Source organism: Odocoileus virginianus, chromosome 30 (assembly GCF_023699985.2).
Source record: "Odocoileus virginianus isolate 20LAN1187 ecotype Illinois chromosome 30, Ovbor_1.2, whole genome shotgun sequence".
NCBI lineage: Eukaryota > Metazoa > Chordata > Mammalia > Artiodactyla > Cervidae > Odocoileus > Odocoileus virginianus.
The window spans coordinates 14,075,250-14,099,491 of record NC_069703.1 but is presented as its reverse complement, the minus strand read 5'-3'; the positions used below and the strand labels follow the sequence as shown (position 1 = coordinate 14,099,491).

Here is a 24,242-nt window from a genome sequence, read left to right as displayed (position 1 = left end):
CTCACAAATAGAGGCTTGATTAACAAATTAGAGTATATATTTATAATCAGACATATCCAATCATTACACATGAAGGTAAGGCTCTACATTTACTGGCTTTGAAAGATGGGTGTGACATAGTGTTGCATTAAAAAAGGCAGGTTTCAAAAAGAGGACCATAGAAGACAATCTATTTATATATAATTATGTGATTGTGTATGTTTGTGTAAAAATAAACAGTTGCTAAGATGCTTTCCAAAATATTAAAGGTGTTTATCTTTTTTTAAAAAAAAAGTTAGGTTGTCTTTCTGTACCTGATGAAGTGCAGTTTGGCGCCTTGTTCCTGGTACCTGAGAGTCAGAAAAACAGTCTGAGTCACTATCAGAGCAAAAACAGGGGCCCTGTGGTGGGTCCTCTTCAAGACTTTTCCTCATGAGGAGCCTTTGAAGCTACACATTTTGGTAAGCTCACCATAACACATGTACTAATTCTAAAGCATAAAATCTTGATCTGTCATTCAGCTATCACAGATACTGCAATAATAGCTGCCAGGAAAGCAGTTCCATTGCCAGATAATTTGTAGAAAGACAAATATTGTAAAAACACACCCAGACTCACAGAATGTGGTCTCATGAGGGACATTTTTGAAAACTTTAAAGGTAAGGTGAATCTACTCACAATTTTAACATTATGTGCTATATCTTAGGGGACCAGAGGGGAAATTATGGCTGACTTCCTTTCAGTTCTAGAGACTTCTCCTTTTATGAATGATTGGCAATAGGAATTTAGAAGCCCTCTTTCTCTGTGTAACTTTCATCCAGCCTAGTTGAACATAGCTCAGTACGCTTAGAGAAACCCGTGGTTAGTTGCTCAGTCGTGTCTGATTCTTGGCAACCCCGTGGACTGTAGCCTGCCAGGCTCCTCTGTCCATGGGGATTCTCCAGGCAAGGACACTGGAGTGGGTTGCCATGCCCTTCTCCAGGGAGAGAAACCCCTAAGCATCACTTTAACTCATTACTCAAAACCCAAAGAATCATTTTTAGTTAATGTGAGACACTGAGGCCCAAGTCAACACTAGTTTGAAATCTATTTCATTTTTAACATAAGCATATGATGAGCAGGGTATTTATATAAATAATGATACACACTTTAAAATGTGCTTCAGAGAGACTAGAAAATTATTTCGTTTTTCTTTATGATCATTGCACTAACTTGTCCACACTGGGAAAAGAGAACTTTCTCTCAAATTGATTTTAGGCTTGCCCTGTCTTAAATTCTTCCTTGGAGGAAGAAGCTAATTGAACATTTCTTTCTGTCTCAGGGTATTTAGAGGTTAATCTACACAGAATGAAGCAGGTAAGGTATTAACTAGTCCAGCCAGTATCTTGAGTTACACTAAAACAAGGAAGATGATTAAGTCAACAACCGTGAAAGCATCATGTAGGGACCTAAGTCAAAGTTTGGATGAAATGTCTGCAGAAAATCTGTCCACATGAAAGAAAGTTGACTCTGCACAACTGCCCTGGAATGAGAAACCACCTCTTGATTATTATTGTTTCATCTGTGTCCAACAAAAAGGCAAATGAAACAACAGTGGAATAGTTCAAAGACCACCCAGGAGGCAGAGAACATCTTGCATGTCCACACAAACAAAGGAACGCCATTTTTTAAAGATGTCTTATTTCTCTTCATTTATGAAGGTGACACTTTTTAAAAATGGCCTCAGAATTTTCATGTAACTCTAAACTCTCACCTTCTTTTCTTTGGAGAATTTCACCCTCAGTATTGACTAGTTTCAGGATTCTTTTCATTCCCAATGGCTGAGATTCAGGTTGTATGAAATTGAGACCACAGAAGCATAAGGCCAGGGAGTTACCTGGTATTCACCCCAGAGGACATGGTGTGGTTGGCTGTGGTGGCCCCTTTATGGCCTTGGTCACACCTGCTCATCTGGGGGGCCGTCATGGGCCTGCAACAATGACAGTAACAAAACAACACAAGTGGAGACACTTATGAAATCCTCAAGTTATTGCAGCTCATACAAGTTTTAAGTCAGTTTTAGAGTCTCATAAAGACTTTGGGCTTTTCTGTCATACTCTGGTTCTGTCTTTGTTCTGGGGGGCACTTAAAAGGGAATATCAATTCCCAAAGGTCTATCAATGAGATTTAAGGTCTTTTGTTTCTTGGTCCTGAGTAATGAACTAGGACTCCAAACCAGACATTTATGAAATCAGACTTATAAGTCTGTTTTGATGAAGTGAAAGTTAAGAATTCATTTTTCAAATCTACAGGTACCAGGAAGTTAGCCATTCTGGACAGTAGGGAAAAAAAAGGGATGCACATATCATTTAGGCCACCTACTCCATAATCGACCACTTGATTTTTCTGCAAAACTATCAGAGAAGCAAAGAACCTTTCTAGTGAAAATTACACCTAAGACTACCCAGGGACATGAGTAAATGAATATCTATTTAAGTCAGTAATTTTGATGCTAAGAAATAGATAAGAATCATCTCATTTTATATCTTCTCTTTGAGTATTAGGTTAGTTGCCTCTGTGTCATTTGTGACATGGAAGGGAAGATAAGGCTTTTTAAAGCAATTGCTTATAAAAACTCTTTAAGGCTTGCTTTTATTATGCTCAATTTCTACATGCTGGCTGTGGTTGGCGACTGAATCTTTAATGATAACACCAGACTGTCTCTCTCTGTGCCTTTGCTATAGTGAACAGAATTTAAAGCTGGCCCCAAGACCTTCCTCCTGCCCTGGTGTTCCTCTCATGATTATGGTACATTACATGGCAAGAGGGGGATGATCTGCGTAGGCCTAATTTTACCGTGCGTGCTTAGTCATGTCCAACTCTTTACAACCCCATGGACTGTAGTCCGCCAGGCTCCTCTGTCCATGGGATCCTCCAGGCAAAAATACTGGCGTGGGTTGCCATGTCCTCCTCCAAGGGATCTTCCTAACCCAGGAACTGAACCTGTGTTTCCTGTGTCTCCAGCATGGCAGGCAGATTTGTTACACTGAGTCACATGCCAGTACTTAAAAGGCAGAAAGTTTTCTCTTGCTAGAGGCAGAGAGATTTGAAGCCTAAGAAGGACTCAAGGGCACCATTATCGGCTGGAGGATTGGAGGTTCTGGGTGAGAATGGAAATCGGTGTCTTCTAAGCAAGAGTGGCCCCTGGCTGAGGTCAGAGAGGAAAAGGGACCTCCAACCCAAAGCTTTCTGGTGCTGGATTCTGCCAAAAAACCTTCATAAGCTTAGAAATGGATTTTCCCCCAGAACCTTCCGATATGAGGCCAGACTAACTGACATTTTGATTTTGGCTTTGGGAGACCCTAAGCAGAATAATCAGCTGAGCTTCCCCAGGTTTCTGACCTACAGAGCCATGCCATGTGATATTATTTGTCTTAAGCCTTCGAGGTCGTGGCAACATGTTATGCAACAATGGAAAACTAACACTGAAAAACTAACACTGATACACTTGTAATATACTTGCTTACCTGTTACTATCTATAAAACTGTTGTTGTTTTTTCATGAGCTACATAAATTAAGACTGTGAAAGTGAAATGATATTCTTCTTATTAAATATTTGCTTTCTGTAAAAACAATGAAGCCAGTTTAGTTGTGAATAATTATAACCAACCAGTGAGGCTAGTCATCCACTCCATCAAAAGAATATTAAGTACACTGGAATATTTAAGACCATGGGATTTTAAATATCAGAGCTCCATTGATAATTCTTTATGGAGTTTTGTTTAAGTCAATTTTGGATAAGTTAATTGACTTATCCTTATAAAAAGGAATAGAAAGCATCGTTGGGTATTATAAAGAGCAAGAATCAAGTGGCACTTGGGGAAATTGACTTCTCTTTCCTCTAGTCTCAGGAAGGCACTCGTGACATACCCAGGTGGGTGCAGAAGGAAGAGTGTAAGTTGTGTGTTTCTCCTTGGGATGTTCTTTCTCCTTGGACTTTCAGAAAACCATCATCAAAGCACTGGGGACCGTTTCTCATGGGATGAGGCAATTTGTCACAGGTCCCTGTTTCATAGCTTCCCATTTCCTCAGTTTAGATGCATGTGGGCATTTCAACAGAGAGTTTACCCAAGACTTTGGGCTGTGTTCTTCTCTAGGCTGGCAATGTAGTGCAAGACTGGGAACTAAATATGGATTGAACTTAATGAATGATAACCTCAAGCCCCCTCTCGCTGCTGCTTGCTGGACTGAAAGATTTCAGTGAGTCCCTCCACTGATTGAGCAAGATGGGGCTGAAGAAGTTGGTACCTTTGATGCGAGTAAATCACAGAATTTTAGGCTAATGATATGGTCAAATGGGATGGAGGAACAAAGACACCAATGCAGAAAGAAGGCTTCCCCACCTCCACCCCTGGGGAGGAACATCTCCTCCCAGCTAATTGTAGATGAAAATGGAAAAGGGAAGCCAGTCACCATGTAGTTTTCTGCATCTACCATTCCCACTCACCTTATCTTTTGTACACAGACATCCCTCCTCCCCTACTACCCCAAACTCCACCCAGGCCTCATCAGCCCAGCCCATCTGTGGGCCCAGGGTCACCCAGTTCTTCTGTTTCTGCACCCAAGAATCTTATGACAGGACTAAATTCTTGGAACTCTGCTTAGGGTGAACTCTGGTGTCAATCGACCTTTCCATTCCCAAACACCTCAGTCCCCTCTCTCAGCACTAATGAGTCTTGTCCAATGGGGAATCTACCAGTTGAAGCATTAGAATAAAATTTTGTAGTTTATGTCTGTTATGTAGCTTCTGACATTATAGGACGAAAACCCCAACTCTTTACAAATAGGAAAATAACATAAATGCTTAGTTGAAATTGCTGACATTTCATGTCTCATAAAATAAGAGCTAATAAAAATGTGGATCACATTTTCACATTCACTAAATTAGCCCTTTTATGAAAGATTTGTTTAGTACTGGGTTAAAACTGCCAGAGAAGCTCAGCAAGCTATGTGCAAATGTGTGTTTAGCAATAACAATACTACTACTAATTATCATTATTATTTATTATTCAGAGTACTTAGCACTATTTATCCAAACAACTCAGGGAATGTTTGCAGTTTCAGCCATAAAGGGCTGAGTTTGGGAACACACTCAGTCGTTAAGTTGTGTCTGACTCTTTGCGACCCCATGGACTGTAGACCACCAGGCTCCTCTTTCCAAGGAATTTTCTAGGCAAGAATACCGGAGTGGGTTGCCATTTCCTCCTCCAGGGGATCTTCCCCAACCCAGGGATCAAACCCGAGTCTCCTCTTTGGCAGACAGATTCTTTACCACTGAGCCACCTGGGAAACTCCCAAGTTTGGGTAAGAACAGGGTTTTAGAGATTTTAGCCATCACTTTTTTTTTCTTCCTCTTTGTGGTGGATACAGGTTGTTTATGGCTGCGGACATCTCCGCCGACGGGATTACCTGGTGAGGACCTCCACGCTGTACAGAAGGGCCTGAAGGGAAGTGGCGAGAGCAGCCATGGCAGCGATCTCCTCTCGGGCAGCAGGTACCGTCTCCACCTGTGAGGTCTGCCTCTTCAGCTTTTGTAAGTAACATGGCACTAAAGCTTCCAAGACCATCAGCATCTGAAGACTTCAATCAACAGAAAGAAAACCAAAGCACATTTTACATCCTATTTAATATTTTGGAGCATGGAAAAATGAGAAGCCTCTAGAGAGATGAAAAAAATCTGAGTCCCCTTCCCACTCCACCCATGTCAAGAGTAATTAAAGCTGCTGGAAATATTGACTAACACTAATTAATGAATTAATTAAGCACCCAGTGGGTTTCTCAGGTGGTGCTAGTGGTAAAGAATCCGCCTGCCAACGCAGAAGACCTAAGAGACATAGGTTCAATCCCTGGGTTGGGAAGATCCCCTGGAGTAGGAAATGGCAACCCACTCCAGTATTTTGCCTGGACAATTCCATGGACAGAGGAGCCTGTTGGGCTACAGTCCAAGGGATATACGAGTTAACATATATACAATTGGTTGACAGCATAATATTGAATTGGTCAAAAAGTTTGTTTGGGCTTGTCTATAAACTCTTCCTTTTTGGCCAACCCAACAGAATGGTAATAGGTGGAGTTTTTCAGTTGATGTAGAGAAATGAACCTCAGAAAACCATCAACAAAGCTTTCATTCAGTAATTTGCCAAAAGTGATTTTCTAGCTGGAACAAATTTGAGACAAGATTAAACTCTTCTTTAGGAGGCTGACTTCCTAATCCTAAAGCTTAAGCATTTTTACAGCAAGAATCAGATCTGAAACAGTCATTGTGATGCAGGTCTGAAAAATGCCTGCTTACTAGAATGAATCATTTAAAAGTTCAGCTATATTTTGCTATTAAGAGACATGTTAAATATAAGTATACAGAAATGTTGAAGATGACAATAAGAGCAAACACCAAAAGAATGTTGATGTAATTATAATGTTAGACAAAACAGACTTCAAGGCAAATAGCATTCCTATAGTTAAAGATGGAAATTTCACAACTATAAAAAGACATATTACCAGATGTCAGGCTTATGATTAAGCTTGTTGTAAGATCAGTATAACATTGGTTCAAGGATAGACAAATAGATACATGAAATAGAATAAAGAATACAAAACAAATCTGCAGATACTTGATGTTTAACAAAAATGGCACTGCAATATGATGGAGAAAGTCTAGTCTTTTCTATAAATGGCGCTGGGTCTGTTGCCTATTAGATATCTCTACAGAAAAAATAAACTTTGACCCTTCCTTTATATCATACCAAAATTAATTCCAGGTGACTGTTAACCTAAATGTAAATGTAAAGACAATAAAGCACCTGGCCTGTAAGAGGTCACATTTGTAACCTTGGGTAAGCCAAGATTTCATAAGAGGACACAGAAGAACTAAAAAATAGGAAAAAGGTGATACATTGGACTATATTAAAATGAAGAGCTTTGTTAATCAAAAGACACACTTAGGGAAGTAAAATTATACGTCACAGAGTAAAAGATATTTGAAATACATGTGGCCAGTGATGTTTTGGAAAGGCTAAATAACCAGTCAAGAAAGTCTACTGGGACTTCCCTGGCAGTCCAGCCCTGCCAGAGGGCAAGGGTTTGATCCTTGCCCTGGTCAGGGAACCAAGATCCCACATGCCACAGGGTAGGGCCAAAAAAAAGAAAGGAAAGCCTACTGTATGCCTTTCTTTCCAACACCATGTTCAGTGACGTCATTCTGGTATTTTGTGTTTAGCAATTACTACATATTGGCAAACTGGCAAAGCTACAGAGATCTAGTCACTAAATGTTCACCAGCACACCACTCTATACAAGCTAAAGAGTACTTTATCAGACTCTGAAAAATTCTACATATCAAATAAAAATTATTGACTATCTCATTGAGAAATTAAAAGGAAGAGGTTTCCTAATGTTACATAATTGAGGAGGAGGAGGAGGAAGGCCAAAGAGTTGGTTAAGTCAGAATAATGGAACATTTTGAAAAAATGCAACTTAATTATTTTTAAGCATGTATAATAAAAGGAAACTATCCATAATTCATTTGAATTATTATCTCTGCCTTTAGAAGACCTATTTTAATAGAGAGATGAGACTGATTTTCACTTCACATATCATTTATACACACAAACATATATATATCTCAGAAGCAGCATCCTAGAATTGGAATAACACTCTCCATGTGAGGCCTCTAGGCTCCCTGCTCTTGGAAGATGATAGGCATGATTTATCTTCCTTCTCTTTGTGTGACAGAAGTTCTTCTTTTTCCCTGAAAGGAGTTTTCTTAAATAGATTAAATGTCTATTGAGAAATTAATAGCAAATCAAATTTCAATTACACATGAGGATAATATTTCCTAAACATCTAAGCTGCTGCATAAATTCTAAATTAGGGGATTTCAAATTGATGAAGATTTACTGTATTTTTCATAACTGCTATGACAAGTTTCCGACATTTAGTTTTGCAAATGAAATTGCCAGCAGAATGTTACAGGCTAATATTAACAAACAACCTTTGTGTTCACTCAGCTTTGTCTCCCTTGCCGTATTTCCTTATCGCAAGGCACAGAGGAAAAGTCTGCAGTTACCTTCTGAATGATTCAGGAGCGTATGCCACCACTGTAACACAGAGCTTAATGGCTTCGCTTATAGAGAAGGTCAGGTCTTCGTTTCCATAGCAGAAATCTAAAGGGACAGAAGGTCAAGGCACACAATCAGAGTGGATTCTGTCAGGGACAAAGAAGAGCTTATCACTCCTAACATTTTCTTTCTAGTGATATTCTGTAGGTATTTCTTTATTAGACTTTATTCCTACACTGTGAACCCTCAATTTCCTCATCTTAAGGTACTAAAAATTTTATTCTATTTTTGAATAATCATATGACAAATAAAAGTGGTTTCTTTGGTAATTAAAAAACTCTCATCTAATAGAACAGCAGGCTTCCCTGTCCATCACCAACTCCAGGAACTTGCTCAAACTCATGTCCATCGAGTTGGTAATGCCATCCAACCATCTCATCCTCTGTCATCCCCCTTTTCCTCCTGCCCTCAATCTTTCCCAGCATCAGGGTCTCTTCAAATGAGTCAGCTCTTTGCATCAGGTGGCCAAAGTATCGGAGTTTCAGCTTCAGCATCAGTCCTTCCAATGAATATTCAGGACTGATTTCCTTTAGGATGGACTGGTTGGATCTCCTCGCAGTCCAAGGGATTCTGAAGAGTCTTCTCCAACACCATAGTTCAAAAGCATCAATTCTTTGGTGCTCAGCCTTCTTTATGGCCCAACTCTCACATTTATACATGACTACTGGAAAAATCATAGCTTTGACTATACGGACCTTTGTTGGCAAAGTAACGTCTGTGCTTTTTAATATACTGTCTAGGTTTGTCATAGCTTTCCTTTCAAGGAGCACGCGTCTTTTAATTTCATGGCTGCAATCACCATCTGCAGTGATTCTGGAGCCCAAGAAGACAAAATCTGTCACTGTTTTCACTTTTCCCCCTTCTATTTGCCATGAAGTGATGGGACTGGATGCCACGTTCTTAGGTTTTTTTAATGTTGAGTTTCAAGCCAGCTTTTGTACTATCCTTGTTCACCTTCATCAGGAGGCTCTTTAGTTCTTAATTTTCTGCCATATGCCATCTGCATATCTGAGGTTGTTGGTATTTCTCCCAGTTTTCATGGTAGAAAATCCTTAACACTTTAAGAATTACAAGAAATTTAAGAAACAGGGAATAGGAAAATGCATTCATTTAACTTATACTAAGCCCCACTTATGTTGCTGTTTTGATTTAGTTCAAAATATTCAGTATAAAGTCACTAAAAATATGACAAAGAGAAATAGAATATCAAGGCAAATTTTGCTTTTACCCAATGACTTAAGGGGCTTCTCAGCTTTGACCAGCTCTAAGATGTCCAGAATGTCAGTGGTCTCTCCCTCCAGGGACTGCAGCAGGTCAAACAGGCACTGGGCTGACACACCTTTGTTGGATCCAGTATTGGCAGCATCCTGTGTAAAGAAGAGTCACGGGCCATCACTGAAAAGTCTACAAATAACAAATGCTGCAGAGGGTGTGGAGAAAAGGGAACCCTTATACATTACTGGTGGGAATGCAAGTTGGTGCAGCCACCATGGGAGACAGTATGGAAGTTTCTTAGAAAACTAAAAATAGGACTACTGTATGACCCAGCAAGCCCAGTCTTGGGCATATATACAGAGAAAACTCTACTTCAAAAAGACACATGCACCCATATGTTCATAGCATCACTATTCACAGCAGCCAAAACAAGGAGACAACTTAACTGTCCACTCATAAGCAATATCCTGTGATAAACCATAATGGAAAAGAACATAAAAAGAATGCATATTTACATGAAACTGAATCACTCTGCCATACAGCAGAAATTAACACAACATCGTAAATCAGCTATACTTCCATTTAAAGAAAAGCTATTTTACTTTATTAACTCCTACCTTAGTACAAATATGGTTTGATCAGGAATTCAAGTTTCATAAACACTGCCACTGATAACAATTATCCGGGTGGTATTCAGTTTACATAATTCTGCATCCAACCATGCTACTGTATGATTTTGGAATGGAATGCCTGATTTTAAAGGATCTATTAAATGCTTGTTGTTCAGTCACTCAGTCATGTCTGACTCTTTGCGACCCATAGACTGCAGCATGCCAGGCCTCCCTGTCCTTCACCACTTCCTGGAGTTTACTCAAACTCATGTCCATTGAGCTGGTAATGCCATCCAACCATCTCATCCTCTGTTGTACCCTTCTCCTCCTGCCTTCAATCTTTCCCAGCATCAGAATCTTTTCAAATAAGTCAGTTCTTTGAATCAGGTGGCCAAAGTATTGGACTTTCAGCTTCAGCATCAGTCCTTCCAATGAATATTCAGGGTTGATTTCTTTTAGGATGGACTGGTTTGATCTCCTTGCAGTCCAAGGGACTCTCAAGAGTCTTCTCCAGCACCACAGTTCAAAAGCATCAAGAGGAAAAGCTAATCCAGTACAAAAGAGATCTTTGTGGAAACTCTTGAAAATATAGAAATGTGAACTGCCAGAACAGCTTATGCCAGTGTTTCCTCCGGTCTTTGATAGTAGGACTCAGCATTTCCCTCCAAATTTCCATAATGGAATCAAATATGTTTGAGAAACAGAAGCTTATTTTGAAAACCCTGGGTATTTTGTGGTTTCTATTTGATAATCTATTGAAATATCTACAGAGTAGATACTTCTCATCTCTGTAAAATGGCTTTGATTCATTCATTAAAAACAACAAATTCTCATTAAATTCCTACTGTGTGTCAGGCATCATTCTGTGCACTGAGGTTATAGCAAAACAGAAACAAAAGCAAAAAACCATACAAACAAAACAACAACTAAAATCAAGCAAAGGCAAACAAAAATCAGATCAAGATATCACTTCAATGGAGCTCAAATTCTACTGTGGGGTGTGGCAGAGACACATATTAGTGAAACAAATACATGTATTATATGTGACATGGTAAAAATATTCTGCATAAAAATAAAATAGGGTAAGTGCTGGACAGTGATAGAATTGAGAATCAGGAACTCTTCCTTTTTTTTTTTAAATTTTATATTGGAATACAGCTGATTAGCAATGCTGTGATAATTTTAGGTGTATAGCACAAGGGACTCAGCTATACATATTCATGTATGAATTCTCCCCACAAGCTTCCCTCCCATCCAGGCTGCAACATAACATTGAGCAGAGTTCCTTGTGCTATACAGTAGGACCTTGTTGGTTATCCATTTTTAATGTAGAAATGTGTACACATCCATCCGAAACTCCAAAACCATCCCTTCCCCCCAGGAAACCATAAGTTTGAGAAACTTTTCCTTTTATCATTTTCTATTTTCCATTCTTTTATTACTTTAAAAAAAAACTAGAGAATTGGCCTATTTACATCCTAGGGGCTGAAATGAGGCTTGAAGAAAAATGCTGAAGGAAGACAAATTTCTTATTGAAAGAGAAATGATTTGGGGTATTTGCATTCCATAGGTTGAAGAAAGAGAGCTGAGAGAGCCTGATGACAGAAATGGAAAATGACCAGGCCATCCATAAATAAAGAACTCTGATCCACAACCTGTAATAACCAGCCCAGGAATCCACTGCTCTAGTGAATTCTGAATAAACAAAGTGGGTTCTTCTCATTGGGTTGGTCCTTTCTTTATTTCCACAGAGTTTACTCACAGGAAACTCCAGCAGAGGGGCCACACTTGCAAACAGCTGGAGCACAAAGGGCTTGCGATGTAGGATGTAGAACTGGTGGCAGGCAAACTCAATGGCTTGGCGCAATTGAGGGTTGCTTTCATAGTCAGAGTACACCTGTGGGAAGATACCACATATTCAGAAAATGCCCCAACAGCTTACTAGAGCTGTGTTTGCTTTACAAGCTCATAGCCATGGGAAGCATGGAGGGAAAAGACTGATTTCATACACTGATAGAGGGGAGTGTAAAGTGGTATATACCTTTTTGAAAGAAATCTAGAAATATACATAAAAATGCAAAAATTATAAATATACTTTTTCCCCAGAAAGTTTATGACTAGTAATTTGTCATAAGAAAACAATTAAACAAATTGGGATTGAGTGAATTATTTGTATGAATACAACAGAGTACTATGCAACTATTTTTTAAGAGATGCTATGTAGTGCTAAATGTAGCTACAGGGAAAATGCCCACAACATTCTTAGTGTCACACTAAAAGAAAAGGTAGGCAAAAACTTGAACATATGGTATGATCCAACTTCTGTTTTAAAAAATGTAGAAGAGAGAGCACCAGGATTTTCAAGATGTGCAACAATGATTATCTAGGAAGGAGGATTACAGATGACCTTTATTTTCTCATCTAAACTTTTTTATAATGAACATTTATTGTTTTTGATAATTATTTAAGAAGCTATAATAACAGATAATAGGTAACATTCCAACTATTTAAAAAGAGGACAGAGAGCCCTGATGATATGAAAAGTCAATTTCTTGCCCCTGTATGTTGAGCAAACTCCACTGTACATAAGCATGTATTACTTATTCCATGATTTATTAAAATTTCCATAAAAATAGACAACTAGGATGAGCCTCCAGGCCCTTTCTGAACTTTATTCAGTACTTCTCAGTGTGGCCACATACACATTAGACATGATTAAGTGAAAACTGTTCCTGCTACATTCATCTCCTCCAGCCACCTCATTATACCAAATTTAATGGCAATTTTGAAAACCTCTTTTCAGAGAGAGGTTGCAAAATCTCTTGGGAGAAACAGCAATTGAACACTTGCCTCACATTTGAATAATGATTCTCAAACTTCTGAGGGCATCAGAACCACCCGGAGGTTTTGTGAAAACACAGATTCCTGGGCCATGACTCCAGAGTTTCTGGTGAAGTAGGTCTGGGATGGGGCCCAAGAATGTGCGTTTTGAACAAATTCCCAAGTGACGCTGATGCTGCTGGTCCAGAGATGACACTTCGAGAACAACTGGCCCAGAAGAAATGGGGAACTGCAGCTCAGATCTGGGAGATCTCAGGATAGAATGGAATACTGTGACCTTTGGTAAATCTTTGTGGGGTTTCATTTGGTGCCTTCTGAGGTCACGAAAACAGATAGTTCAATCAGCTAAAATCTCAGCATAGATCTTGTTGATCTTCTAGAGAGGCAGGGGAGGAGGCCCGCGTACCTGCAGCATGGTGGGCAGAATCCACTGGTAGCCGCTGAGGGAGAAGAGGTGATTGAAGTGCACGGCACTGTTGATGACGGTGGCCGCATACTGCCTGAGCAGGGCACTGTCTTCTGGGTGCAGGATCAGAGCCCCATTAAAGACGTTGAGGAAAAGCATGATTTCATCTCCCCAGGGGAACTCACTAGGCATGCCCAGGAACATCTCCTCCAGGAGCTGGATCCACAAGCTTTTCTGAAGAGTATCAAGGCCAAAGAGTTCCTTTCCAGCTGTGAGACATGAAGACACAGAGGCAGGTTTAGCCCCACGCCAACCCCCATGTCAGCGTGCAGAGCAGTCCAACCCTAGGGCCCTGCTGTTGCCAACTCGGGGATGTGAAGACCTACTGCTGACATGCACAGTGTTGTTGGCATTTCTCTAACACTTTCGAGTCTTCCCAGGACTTTTCTGTCACCCTTTTGATTCAACTCTGTGGGCAAGACAGGGCCAGCAAGTGTGGTGTGTTGCTGTTGCCTAAGCTGGGGCTTTGAGAAAAAATAAGTTATTTCAGAAAGAAAATGGCAGGGCTGGGACTAGTCCTTGGTCTTTTAACTCCTGGTTGGACTAGAGCTTGTGTACCATCACTCTGAGCATCTGGATGAAGACGCAGAGCACAAAGACGCTGATTTAAGTAAACTGGCCCAAATGAATAACTGAATGTGGTTTCAAAAGGGATCCTTTTCTATTTCTCTGTCTCACTCTCCCTTTCTCTCTCCATTTTTCTCTTTCAATTCAGGTAATTTATATAGAGTAAAACACACATATCATTAAATGTAGAATTCAATGAATTTTGACAAAAATACCCACTTGTAACCAACATTCCAATCAATATATGAATCATTTTTATCATCTGAGAAAATTCCTTCAAATCCCTTTCTGGGAAATCCATTCTCCCCCCCCCCGCCCCCGCCCCCCAAAAGGCAACTACTGCTGACTTCTCTCACTGTATATTCATTTTGCCTCCTCTTGAACTTCACAGAAATACTTGTCCTTCACTTAGTCAAGTACTTCCCTAACAACACCCTGCTACTTTCTTCAACTGCTTACGATTAGCTCAGAGCAGTGGTCTCAGAGTTTGCTCCTTGAAATAGCAGCATCAACCTTGCCTTGGGACTTGGAACTTGTTAGAAATACAAGTTCCGAAGCCCCATTCCAGAGCTACTGAATCAGAAACTGCAGACTGGAGGGTGGGATGCAGAAATCTGTGTTTTATCAAGTCCTCCAGTCCTCCAGGTGATTCTGATGCCCGTTCAAGACGGAGAGCCATTGATTTAGAGAACTGTGTACTGATTAAGATGGAGATGCTCTCCAGCTGAAGAAAACACCAGGCCATGAGAAGATGCCCAAGAGAGGAAAGCCTTCTTTCTTGATACCTTGAGGATCACTGAAGAGTGAAAACTCCGCATCAATAGCACTTCGAGGGAATGAGGGCAGTCGGAGGAGGTCTTCCTGGAGCATGGAGACGTGGGACTGCTTGTGGGCTGTGGGGATCTTCTGGGTGAGGGAGATGAGAAACAAAACCCGCCCCACTTCCTCCAGCTTCCGAGTGAACACCTAGCAGCAGGCCAGGGCAGAAGCAGGTGAAAAGCAGAACTGGGCAACCCCGAAATCACCACGACTGAAGAAATCAAAGTAAAATCTTTAACAGCAAAAGGGCTAAGTAAATATTAAGGGGTGGGGGAAGTGAAAGGAAGAAGAAAAAATTTTCTTTTTCCTTACCATGCAGAAAGAGCAAACAATACTTAATTGACTCTCACTTCCTGCATCTGTCTGCTCTACAGAAGGAAGTGTTTCTCATGCCAGGCTGGAGAAGGAGCACAAGGCAAGTATTGTCAAGAACAGCTCAGTATTAAGTAGGGTCCATTTGTGTGGATGTCATAAGATGGAAGGCCTTCTCCAACAGGAGCCAGTCAATTCCACTTGCTTCCCTCATTTCCACTGAGGCCTTAAGCTGTTTCCTGTCAGTTCTGGGTTTGCCTCTTAAAGACTGGAATGGGATCCAGGAAAAACATCTTTTGGGACAAAAGCTAATGGGGCCTAGATTGGTGGCCCTTTAGCGCCGAGTTTAGATGGCATGAACGTGAGGCTTGTGTTCCTTTTCCAAGTGCCTTTTCTGTTCCTGGTCAGAGGGCAGGGGGATGTGATTAGGAGGATGATCAGCAGCTTGACCAGAGCCAGAACCACAGTCTGCATGTTATTATCTCCCTGAGGAACTTCGAAGTCTTAAGATCACAAGCTGGAGTTTACAAAGAGTAAGAGTCTTATTTTATGCTCTTTTTACTAAAGATTTTTTTCTGTGTGTGTGGACCATTTTTAAAGTCTTATTGAATGTGTTACAGTATTGCTTCTGTTTTATGCAGTTTTTTTTGGCCATGAGGCATGTGGGATTTTAGCTCCCCAACTGTGGATCAAGCCCACACCCCCTGCATTGGAAGGTGAAGTGTTAACCATGGAAGAACCAGGGAAGCCCCTATGCTCTTCTTTTAAAACATGTTCTTGAACATTATTTTTTAAAACAACTCGCTCATGAAGAGCTGTTATTGATTATGGCTTTCATTATTTTGCTGCCAAAATCAGAGGCTGGTATAGTTTGGGGGGGATTACTTTAGAAATTAAATATTTAAGTTTTTTTCTCCCAACACCTCACACTTTGTAACACATTCACTATTTTCTTTATTTTCAATGCAATTTAAGGTAGTTAATATTAACTATGTTTTAAATTACTTAACTGGTTGAATTCTATGCCATCTCATGAAGATATCTTTGAATACTTTGATGCCAAATTGGCAATCTTGCTATGTGCAGAAAAATTGAGAAGATGAAAGCTTTTTGTTTTGACATTTTATTAAAAATAAATGGATGTAACATGTGGTGGTGGTGGTTTAGTTGCTAAGTCATGTCCGACTCTTGGGATTCCATGGATTGTAGCCTGCCAGGCTCCTCTGTTCATGGGATTCTCCAGGTGAGAATACTGGAGTGGGTTGCCATTTCCTTCTCCAGAGGATCTTCCCGACCCAGGAATCGAACCCAGGTCTCCTGCATTGCAGGCAGATTCTTTACCAACTGAGCTATGAGGGAAGCCCTCTGTTTTGATATTTTATTAAAAATAAATGAACGTAACACATAGACCACATTAAAACTGCATCATCCGAACTGTGGACTACAGCTATATTTCACATGCAAAACAGTGAATTTTCTTAAGTTCAGTCTGATTTGTGATGAGATGTATGAATGTTATTCTGCTCTTCAATCTAAGTACAGCAGATTTATTCTGTCTCCTCCTAGTTTAAGAGAAGTTAGAAACATACCAAAGGTCAGATCACTGGTCAGAGGCAGAGCTAGGACTGAGTCCAGATCTCTGAACCTTGGTTCAATGCCTTTTTCAGGTACGCTACTATCCATTGAGAGGAGGGCATGGTAACCCACTCCAATATTCTTGCCTAGAGAATCCCATGGACAGAGGAGCCAGGCGGGCTACAGTCCATGGGGTCGCAAAGAGTCAGACATGACTGAAGCCACCTAGCATACAGGCATGCATTATCCATTAATCCCTTTTATTTTTTTCCAGCTAGCAGAAATTTCTGAGACAACCTTCTTATAGCTACATTATATGTATTCCCAATCTGGAATGAAAATCCATACTTAGAAACTAGTAGGTAAATAAAACAGAAAATTTCTATTATTTATACCCAATGATTCATCAAAGTACTACTCCAAGTAAGTATTTAATACCTTTACATTATGATCCAATTTGCAAAACTTAAAAATTACACCATTTGGGGGGAACTGTCTATTGATCAAGAACCCATCCTTCTCTCTTTAGAGATCATAACAGAATGACAGGATCTCAGAGCCAACAACCATTTACAGATTGTCTATCCCAGTAACATGGCACAATAATAGCAGAAAACTGTGGTGGTCAGGCACCTGTTTCTGAATGAGCTCCTGTCCTTTCTCTGGATGCATGTGTACAAGGTTCAGCTGTGGAGACACGGATCTCCTGAATGGGTAAATATCCCGAACGTAGGTCTGTGGTGGGGTTACACAAAGACAAAAACAGAGTTCAAATGACCAAACTCTGACTCTCATTTTCTCATTCCCCAAAGGAAAGACAAACATAAGTTATGTATCTAATGGTTTACATTCTTACTATTTCACCCCCCAGCCAAATTCTACAAAATCCCAGGGATAAAGCCTCTCCTCAGGAAAGCTTCAAACTCCCCAGGTACACTTTCCCAATCCCAAGTGCCCCATCAGGAGCAAGGGAGCCAGAGGCAATTTACTGAAGCACATTCTGGAAGAAGAAGAAAATCACTATAAAGTGCTACCAGTGGTCTTGAGGCTTCCTTTTGCTCATTAGGTCATGTTTCCATAATCATGCTTAATATAGTGAAACAAGAACAATGTTAACATTCCAAATAGATATATGTCCTTACAATATGGGAACTTAACTTTCACTTAGATGTAATAATCATGAGTGACAAAATACCTTACTTGACTTATCTTCTTCAATTATTACAACAGCCCTCAAGTAGACCCCGTCATCACCTTCACTTTACAGGCAAGCAAACTGGAGGGTATGAAGGCCAAGCGGCCAGTCCAAACCTATGTTGCCAGTAAGACAGTGTGATCCAAGAGCCACACTCCCCACCATGAAACAGTGGCACGCCCCTGAGAGAAGCTACCCTCAGAAAAGGCATAACGGGCTTCGGACACAACTCTCCACGAGCACCATCGCTGCACAGTCTTACCTTATTGTAGTGGATAAGGTTCCACCGTTTATCCATGAGAAAGTAATGTGTTGACTGTGATTCTGGGATATTAAAAAACTCCAGACACTCCTAGAACAACAACAACAAATCTTAAAAAAACATTTACTGAGATCATATTATGGGCCAAACAGTAAGATGAAAGACAAAAATGCCATAAAAACAAGGTAATTTCTTATAAGGAATATATATATATATATGTATTTATATCTTACACTGTGTTTATTATATGTGTGCATATATGTGTATATATATTATACACACATATACATGAATATATACAGGCACATAGCCATCTAAAAAAATGATAACATAAAGACTGTGTAAGCTCTTGCAAGATAGAGGTAGCGGTTAAAAGGTGCAAGCTATATGTATTAATATATGATAAATAAGCTACGAGGACACAGTGTGCAACATAGAATGTATTTTACAATAATTATAAATGGAATATGACCTTTAAAAATTGTGAATCACTAGGCTGTACACCTGAAGTTTATATAATATTATACATCAACTATACCTTAATTTTGGAGAAGCAACTGGCAACCCACACCTGTATTCTGGCCTGGACAATCACATGGACAGAGGAGCCTGGTGGGCTAGAGTCTATGGGGTCACAAAGAGTTGGACATGACCGAGCTACTAACATACACACCTCAATTTAAAAAAGACCCTGTGACACAAACTATCTTCTCTGCTCTCATAGTGCTAAACGAGGTACAATTATAGTACAGCCTTGAGTGATGAGCTGTGGAGACACAGTGGCATCTACTGGCCTCAGTATCAGGAAGAAGGCATGTTTAGTAGCAGCATTAAGAGTATTATGAACTTCAATGATTGAGCACTTATCTACTATATTCTATATTCAAGGCTTCCCATGTAGAGAACTTGTGAGAGTGTGTGTGTGCATGCGTGCGTGCGTACATGTAGGTATACTAAGTTTCTTCAGTCGTGTCTGACTCTTTGCAACCCTATGGACTGTAGCCCACCAGGCTCCTCTGTCCATGGGATTCTCCAGGCAAGAATACTAGGGTGGGTTGTCATGCCCTCCTCCAGGGGATCTTCCCACCCCAGGGAGAAAACCTGTATAACCTGCACTAATGTTGAGCACTGCTGAAAAAGAAACTGAGGCTAGAGAGAGCCTGTCATTTGATTTATTTCAGTGACACTGGTTGTGGTGGAGCCTGGGTTTGAACGCACTGCCTAGGGAAAATGGATGTTGAAGTTTGTTTCCCTGGGTTTGAGAGATTCTCTGAGGATGAATGGGTGAGACTTGGAGGAGACCTAACAACCTTTTCTCCTGAAATCAGATACATAGGTTTGGAGAACTGGTTTTCTCACAGGTCTTTTCTACTTATGTCTGGGCCAAAAGTTAGGACTCCAGATAAAAGAGGAATCATTGTACTGGTATACTTATTACTTTTCCTTTAAAACCTTGCAGGCATGAGTAGCTATGGATTGCATTTCCCTTGAGGTACATAATTGCCATAACCATTAAAAATACTTTCTTGATTCACCTAATGTATTCTAAGGCATATATATATATATATATATATATATCCTGCTTCTCCAATCATTTCTGTCAGTGGCAAGTCAAGACTGTGTATCAGTCAACTCACTGCCAAAATAAGTGTCTCTGCGTGGGTCGCCTGATCACTAGAGTTCGTCCCAGCGTTCTTGGTGTACAAACCCAGGGCAGCTCCAGAACAATCACAAGCAATACCAGGATGCTCTAAAGTAGGATTCTCGGCATCTGAAGACAAGTGTTACGAGCTCTGTAGCTGAGAGGGAGCCTTTGGCTACTTCAGTGCAGAGCTAAAATGTCAGTGAGAGTGGGGAAAACATGCAAGGAAATAGAAGCATGTAAAAGTGGGGCAGATTCTAGAAGATGTAAATAAATGCACATATTTATTTGAAGGTAGAAAAAAATGCCACTTAATTTTAAACTGGATGATCAGTGAAGTGACATAGCCATTGTGCATTAAAAAAAAAATCACTTCTGTTGAAAGTCATCCCTACCTTTAACAGGGCTTCAAACTGAGTGTCTTCATGGACTGGCAACTGGGTTGGGATGTCACACTCATTCTGTCCATGAACTACCAAGGTTTTGGTACCTACAGAAGGTAAAAATCATAATAAACTGACTTCTACTATAAAGAAGTTTGAATATAAAGCATGAAATATTTAAATATTATTAAGCTGATGTTTTTCTTGTTATTATGATGACTATCAGTGAGGGTTTAATGTGAGTTGAGGATTCTGTTAGTGAGGTTTTAATGTGAGCTGTGCATTCTACTATCTGCACTCCTTTGTTTATAGTCGATGTCTGCTTTAAATATGTTTCCTTATTATTTAATAATGATAGCTACCATTTATGGAGCTCCTAATACTTTTAAATGGTTTTATGTATAACCATATTTAAATCTCACAACAACCCTATGACACAAGTGTTATTATTTTCATATTACAAATGAAGAAACAGAGACCTTATTTTTATAAATAAGAATGTATAAGTGACTTAGTCAAAGACATTTATTTACTGGAAGAGGCAGAATTCAAGCTTTAAACACTGCAACAAATAATACATTCCTAAATTTTAAATAATGGCTGAGAAAATACAAACAGAGAGACTAGCAAAAGCTAAACAAGTACCTAAAACATAGCTTATTATTTATTTTTTTAAAGACTTTTTGATGTGGACCATTTTTAAAGTCTTTATTGAATTTGTTCCAACACTGCTTGAGTTTTACATTTCAGTTTTTTGGCTGCGAGGCATGTGGGATCTTAGTTCTCTGGCCAGAGATCAAAGCCTCACCTCCTGTAATGGAAGGTGAAGTCCCAACCTCTGGACCACCAGGAAAGTCCCATGAAATGTAGTTTAAATTTACTTTTTCTGTATTTTACTTGGCTGGTGAGACAATATTTCTACTTCATTCCTCAATTATAAATCTTTGTGAACATTATGATAGATCTTGATTTTCAATGAGCTGATTTTAAGTATATGCCTGACAATATGAGTTTCTTTAATAAAAATGAACACTTTGCTGAATAATCTGTAGACACATAAATACACAATTACCATTTACTGAATGCTGACTGTGTGTCAGACACAACAGCCAAGTATTTTACAAACCTAAACTCATTTATTCCTCACAATTGTGAAGTATGAATTAGATCCCCAATTTACCCATAAAGAAAGCTTTAAAAATTATGTACCTTGTCATAGTTAATATTAATCATACAGACAATTAGAGGCAGTGCTCTGATTTTAACACATGGCTCTTTGCTGCCCGTGTTAAATAAAAACTGTTCTTATTTATATATAATTCTGTCTTTCTCTTTATATCAATACATGTATCATCTCACACTTTCTTAGTCATTGCACAAGGATAAAGGCTTGGTGACATTTATTTTATCTCCAAGAAAGACAAGCTATCCAAAGTGAAAAGGAACTGTATCTAGATTTTTTATCATACTGCATGTTGTTTTGTAATTCTCCTTCCTGCTTTTCCCCTTTGCAATTTTTCATAAAGCCATCTCTCAGTGAGTTCACAAAAGCCTGGGGTCCATGCCATGCAAACAATATTATTCTCCTTGCAGTGCCAAAAATCCATTCAAAAAGACTCTCAGTTCAGCTGGCCCTCTGCGATAGACTTAAACACATCTTTCACCTTGGCAACCCTTCAAGGACTGACTCACGCAGATCTCTGTTCTGATGTCCCCCTTTTTCATCTGGCAATTGCTGACTTTTAAAGGGTCTATTGTGTTTCTTCAGATTGCATTCAAGGGGTCTATTGTGTTTCTTCAGATTGCATTCAACAAAAATTCTTTGAGGCACTCAATCCCAGGGTTGGCAAGTTTTCTCATGAATGAAAGAGACACTTGGTCTGTAAAAGGGTTATTCATGCTCTTAGAAAAGTTATGTCATCTAAAGGCAGTACCTGGCATTGAAGCGGTCACCAAGAGCTTCACCTCACACTGCTCCTTCTTCATTGTCTGCTTCAGATCCTTGAAGAACAGGCCTTCCACATAACCGACCACCTCCCACAGGAAAGTCAGAGTGGCCGAAATGGCGTCCATCCCCCACTCGCAAGGGGTCCGCACAAAGTACATGATTAATCCCACCTGCAACTCAGGACAGGAAGAGGTCACAAAGCCACCATGACTCTGAGTTCATATTCTCATTTCCTTAGCTTTGCATTTTCTTAATTAGATATTCTTTTTTGCCTTTGCATTCTCTGTTCAAATGCTTCACTAGCATCTTCAGTGGCAGGAGAAGGTATAACTGGAAAAATTGGCCAGAGCAGGTTGCCATACATTTTTGCATTATCATCAAAATACCTACTGCTTAAGAGGAAAGCAAAAGATCAATTTTTCCAGCTTTCAAGTCACTCAGTACCTCAGGTACTTGGACCACTCAAAATGACTATGTGACGTTTGTCCAAACACTATTTTCAATTTGGATTATGTCTAATGGTCTGACGTAAGAACACTCTGCTTGGTTAAGTCGGTGAGTTTTTGTTTGTGTCTTCTGGAATAAGTTTTGAAAAACTATGTGCCCTTTTGTATATTTTTAAGTTAACCTTTAAAATGTCCCATCATAAATTTATATTGTTAATATGAATAGAGTATGTTAAACATTCTGTATGTTGAAAAAAGAGAACTGACTATAATTGGAATGCATACTTCACATGAAAAGTGAAAGTGAAGTTGCTCAGTCATGTCCAACTCTTTGTGACCCCATGGACTGTAGCCCTACCAGGCTTCTCTGTCCATGGGATTTTCCAGGCATACTCTGGCATATTTGGTGAAATTAGTTTTAACTACCTTATTCAATAATGCACAACAGAATCAGAAGAAATAATGTAAAAGCCATTGCCCATGGATTTTACACATTTTTTTTTCCTGGAAAAATCTGCTAAACCTAGAAAACTTTCCAATTACATTGAAAGAATCAGTGTCACTAACCCAGTGCACTTTGGTGATTCTGAAGGCTGAACACCCCAATGATGGCCAAACCTCATACCTAGCAGACATCTATAGAAGACAGGAAAAGGTGGGAAGTCTTGTGGGTTTAAAGGGCCTCAATCAATCAGAAATGAGGCTTCCTTAAATCTAATACAGTACATCAGATTCTTTCCCTGTCTTACATGTCTATCAATGAAGCCTGGTGATACCTGGGAGGGTCAGAGTGGGCCTCTCTGGTGTTCGGTGATGACTGAGAGGGCAGACATGCTCAAGAAGTGTTAGTGCATATCTACAAAATGAGGATTTGGAGATTTATTCCTTTAAAACTATTTGGGCAGCAAACTGCTTCAAAAGTCTTCGCATACCCTTAAATGGACTAAGACCCCCAGATTGAAGATCACTGAGTCAAGTTGAGCAGTGGGTTTAAAAGTTCCTAATGAAGACTGGAAGATAGAGATCATGTTCCCCAACTCCCTATCTCAGATATCTATAATAGCTGTTAGAAAAAAGAGAGGTACAATAGGGGTAATGGTTTAAAACATGACTCCGCCCTTCACTATTCTGCCGTTCTGAGTACAAAACCCCTTTCCCTAGCTCACCTGAAGCATGCATGTGCTTGGGCTTTAGGGAAAGACTGGGGTTTATATAAAACAAGGTTATACAGCAAGTGGCCAATGTGTACCCAGCCCTTTGCTCTAGTAACTTATCAATGACATAGTTGGGAGGATTTATGTCTAGTGTTAAGGCTTATTTACAGTTGAAAGGAGAATCTGGCAGAAGGGAATTGAAATGTCCATTTTCTTGTCCCAGGGTCAAAGGATGGAGGGGAGCAATATAAGTGTTTCCCCCATCCAGTGACTTGGGGAAGGACCAGGCACCCCAAAGGGGCTTTTGCCGCCAGTGTTTGTGTCTCTGACAAGAGCTCACCACAGAGCCTTTTGATACCAGTCTGGGCTGTAACATAAACTTGGTAGAGCACATACTTAAACCGAAGGAGGCTCTTATATTTTTGGCTGTGCTAATCTACCTTGGAGTTTTGAGTAGTGCAGATAGGAAAAGAAGTAGCAGAAAGCTTGGCTGGAGAGATTTTTGGATAGAACTGCCATAGGCTGGTTCACTAGGCAGGATGCTCTAGTCAGAGGACTTCCTCATCTAAAGCCACATGGGACAACCAGAACTCGGAGGGGTGAGCAGCACCAGTGGGAGCTGAGATGGAGTCTCCCAGCAAGCTCTGCTGGGAGTAGAAAAGGTTTGCAA

The 24,242-nt window shown here is 40.0% G+C and overlaps 1 protein-coding gene across 1 annotated transcript in view; it reads right to left on the bottom strand.

Annotated features, from left to right (window-relative positions):
- UNC80 (unc-80 homolog, NALCN channel complex subunit) overlaps positions 1-24,242 on the bottom strand; it is a 221,469-nt gene that overhangs the window by 39,871 nt on the left and 157,356 nt on the right. Inside the window, 12 exon segments of the mRNA XM_070458587.1 lie at positions 294-329; positions 1,856-1,948; positions 5,429-5,599; positions 8,085-8,181; positions 9,365-9,503; positions 11,725-11,859; positions 13,210-13,478; positions 14,622-14,802; positions 17,176-17,277; positions 18,000-18,089; positions 20,037-20,131; positions 21,959-22,142. Coding sequence (XP_070314688.1) covers positions 294-329; positions 1,856-1,948; positions 5,429-5,599; positions 8,085-8,181; positions 9,365-9,503; positions 11,725-11,859; positions 13,210-13,478; positions 14,622-14,802; positions 17,176-17,277; positions 18,000-18,089; positions 20,037-20,131; positions 21,959-22,142 — 1,592 coding nt within the window.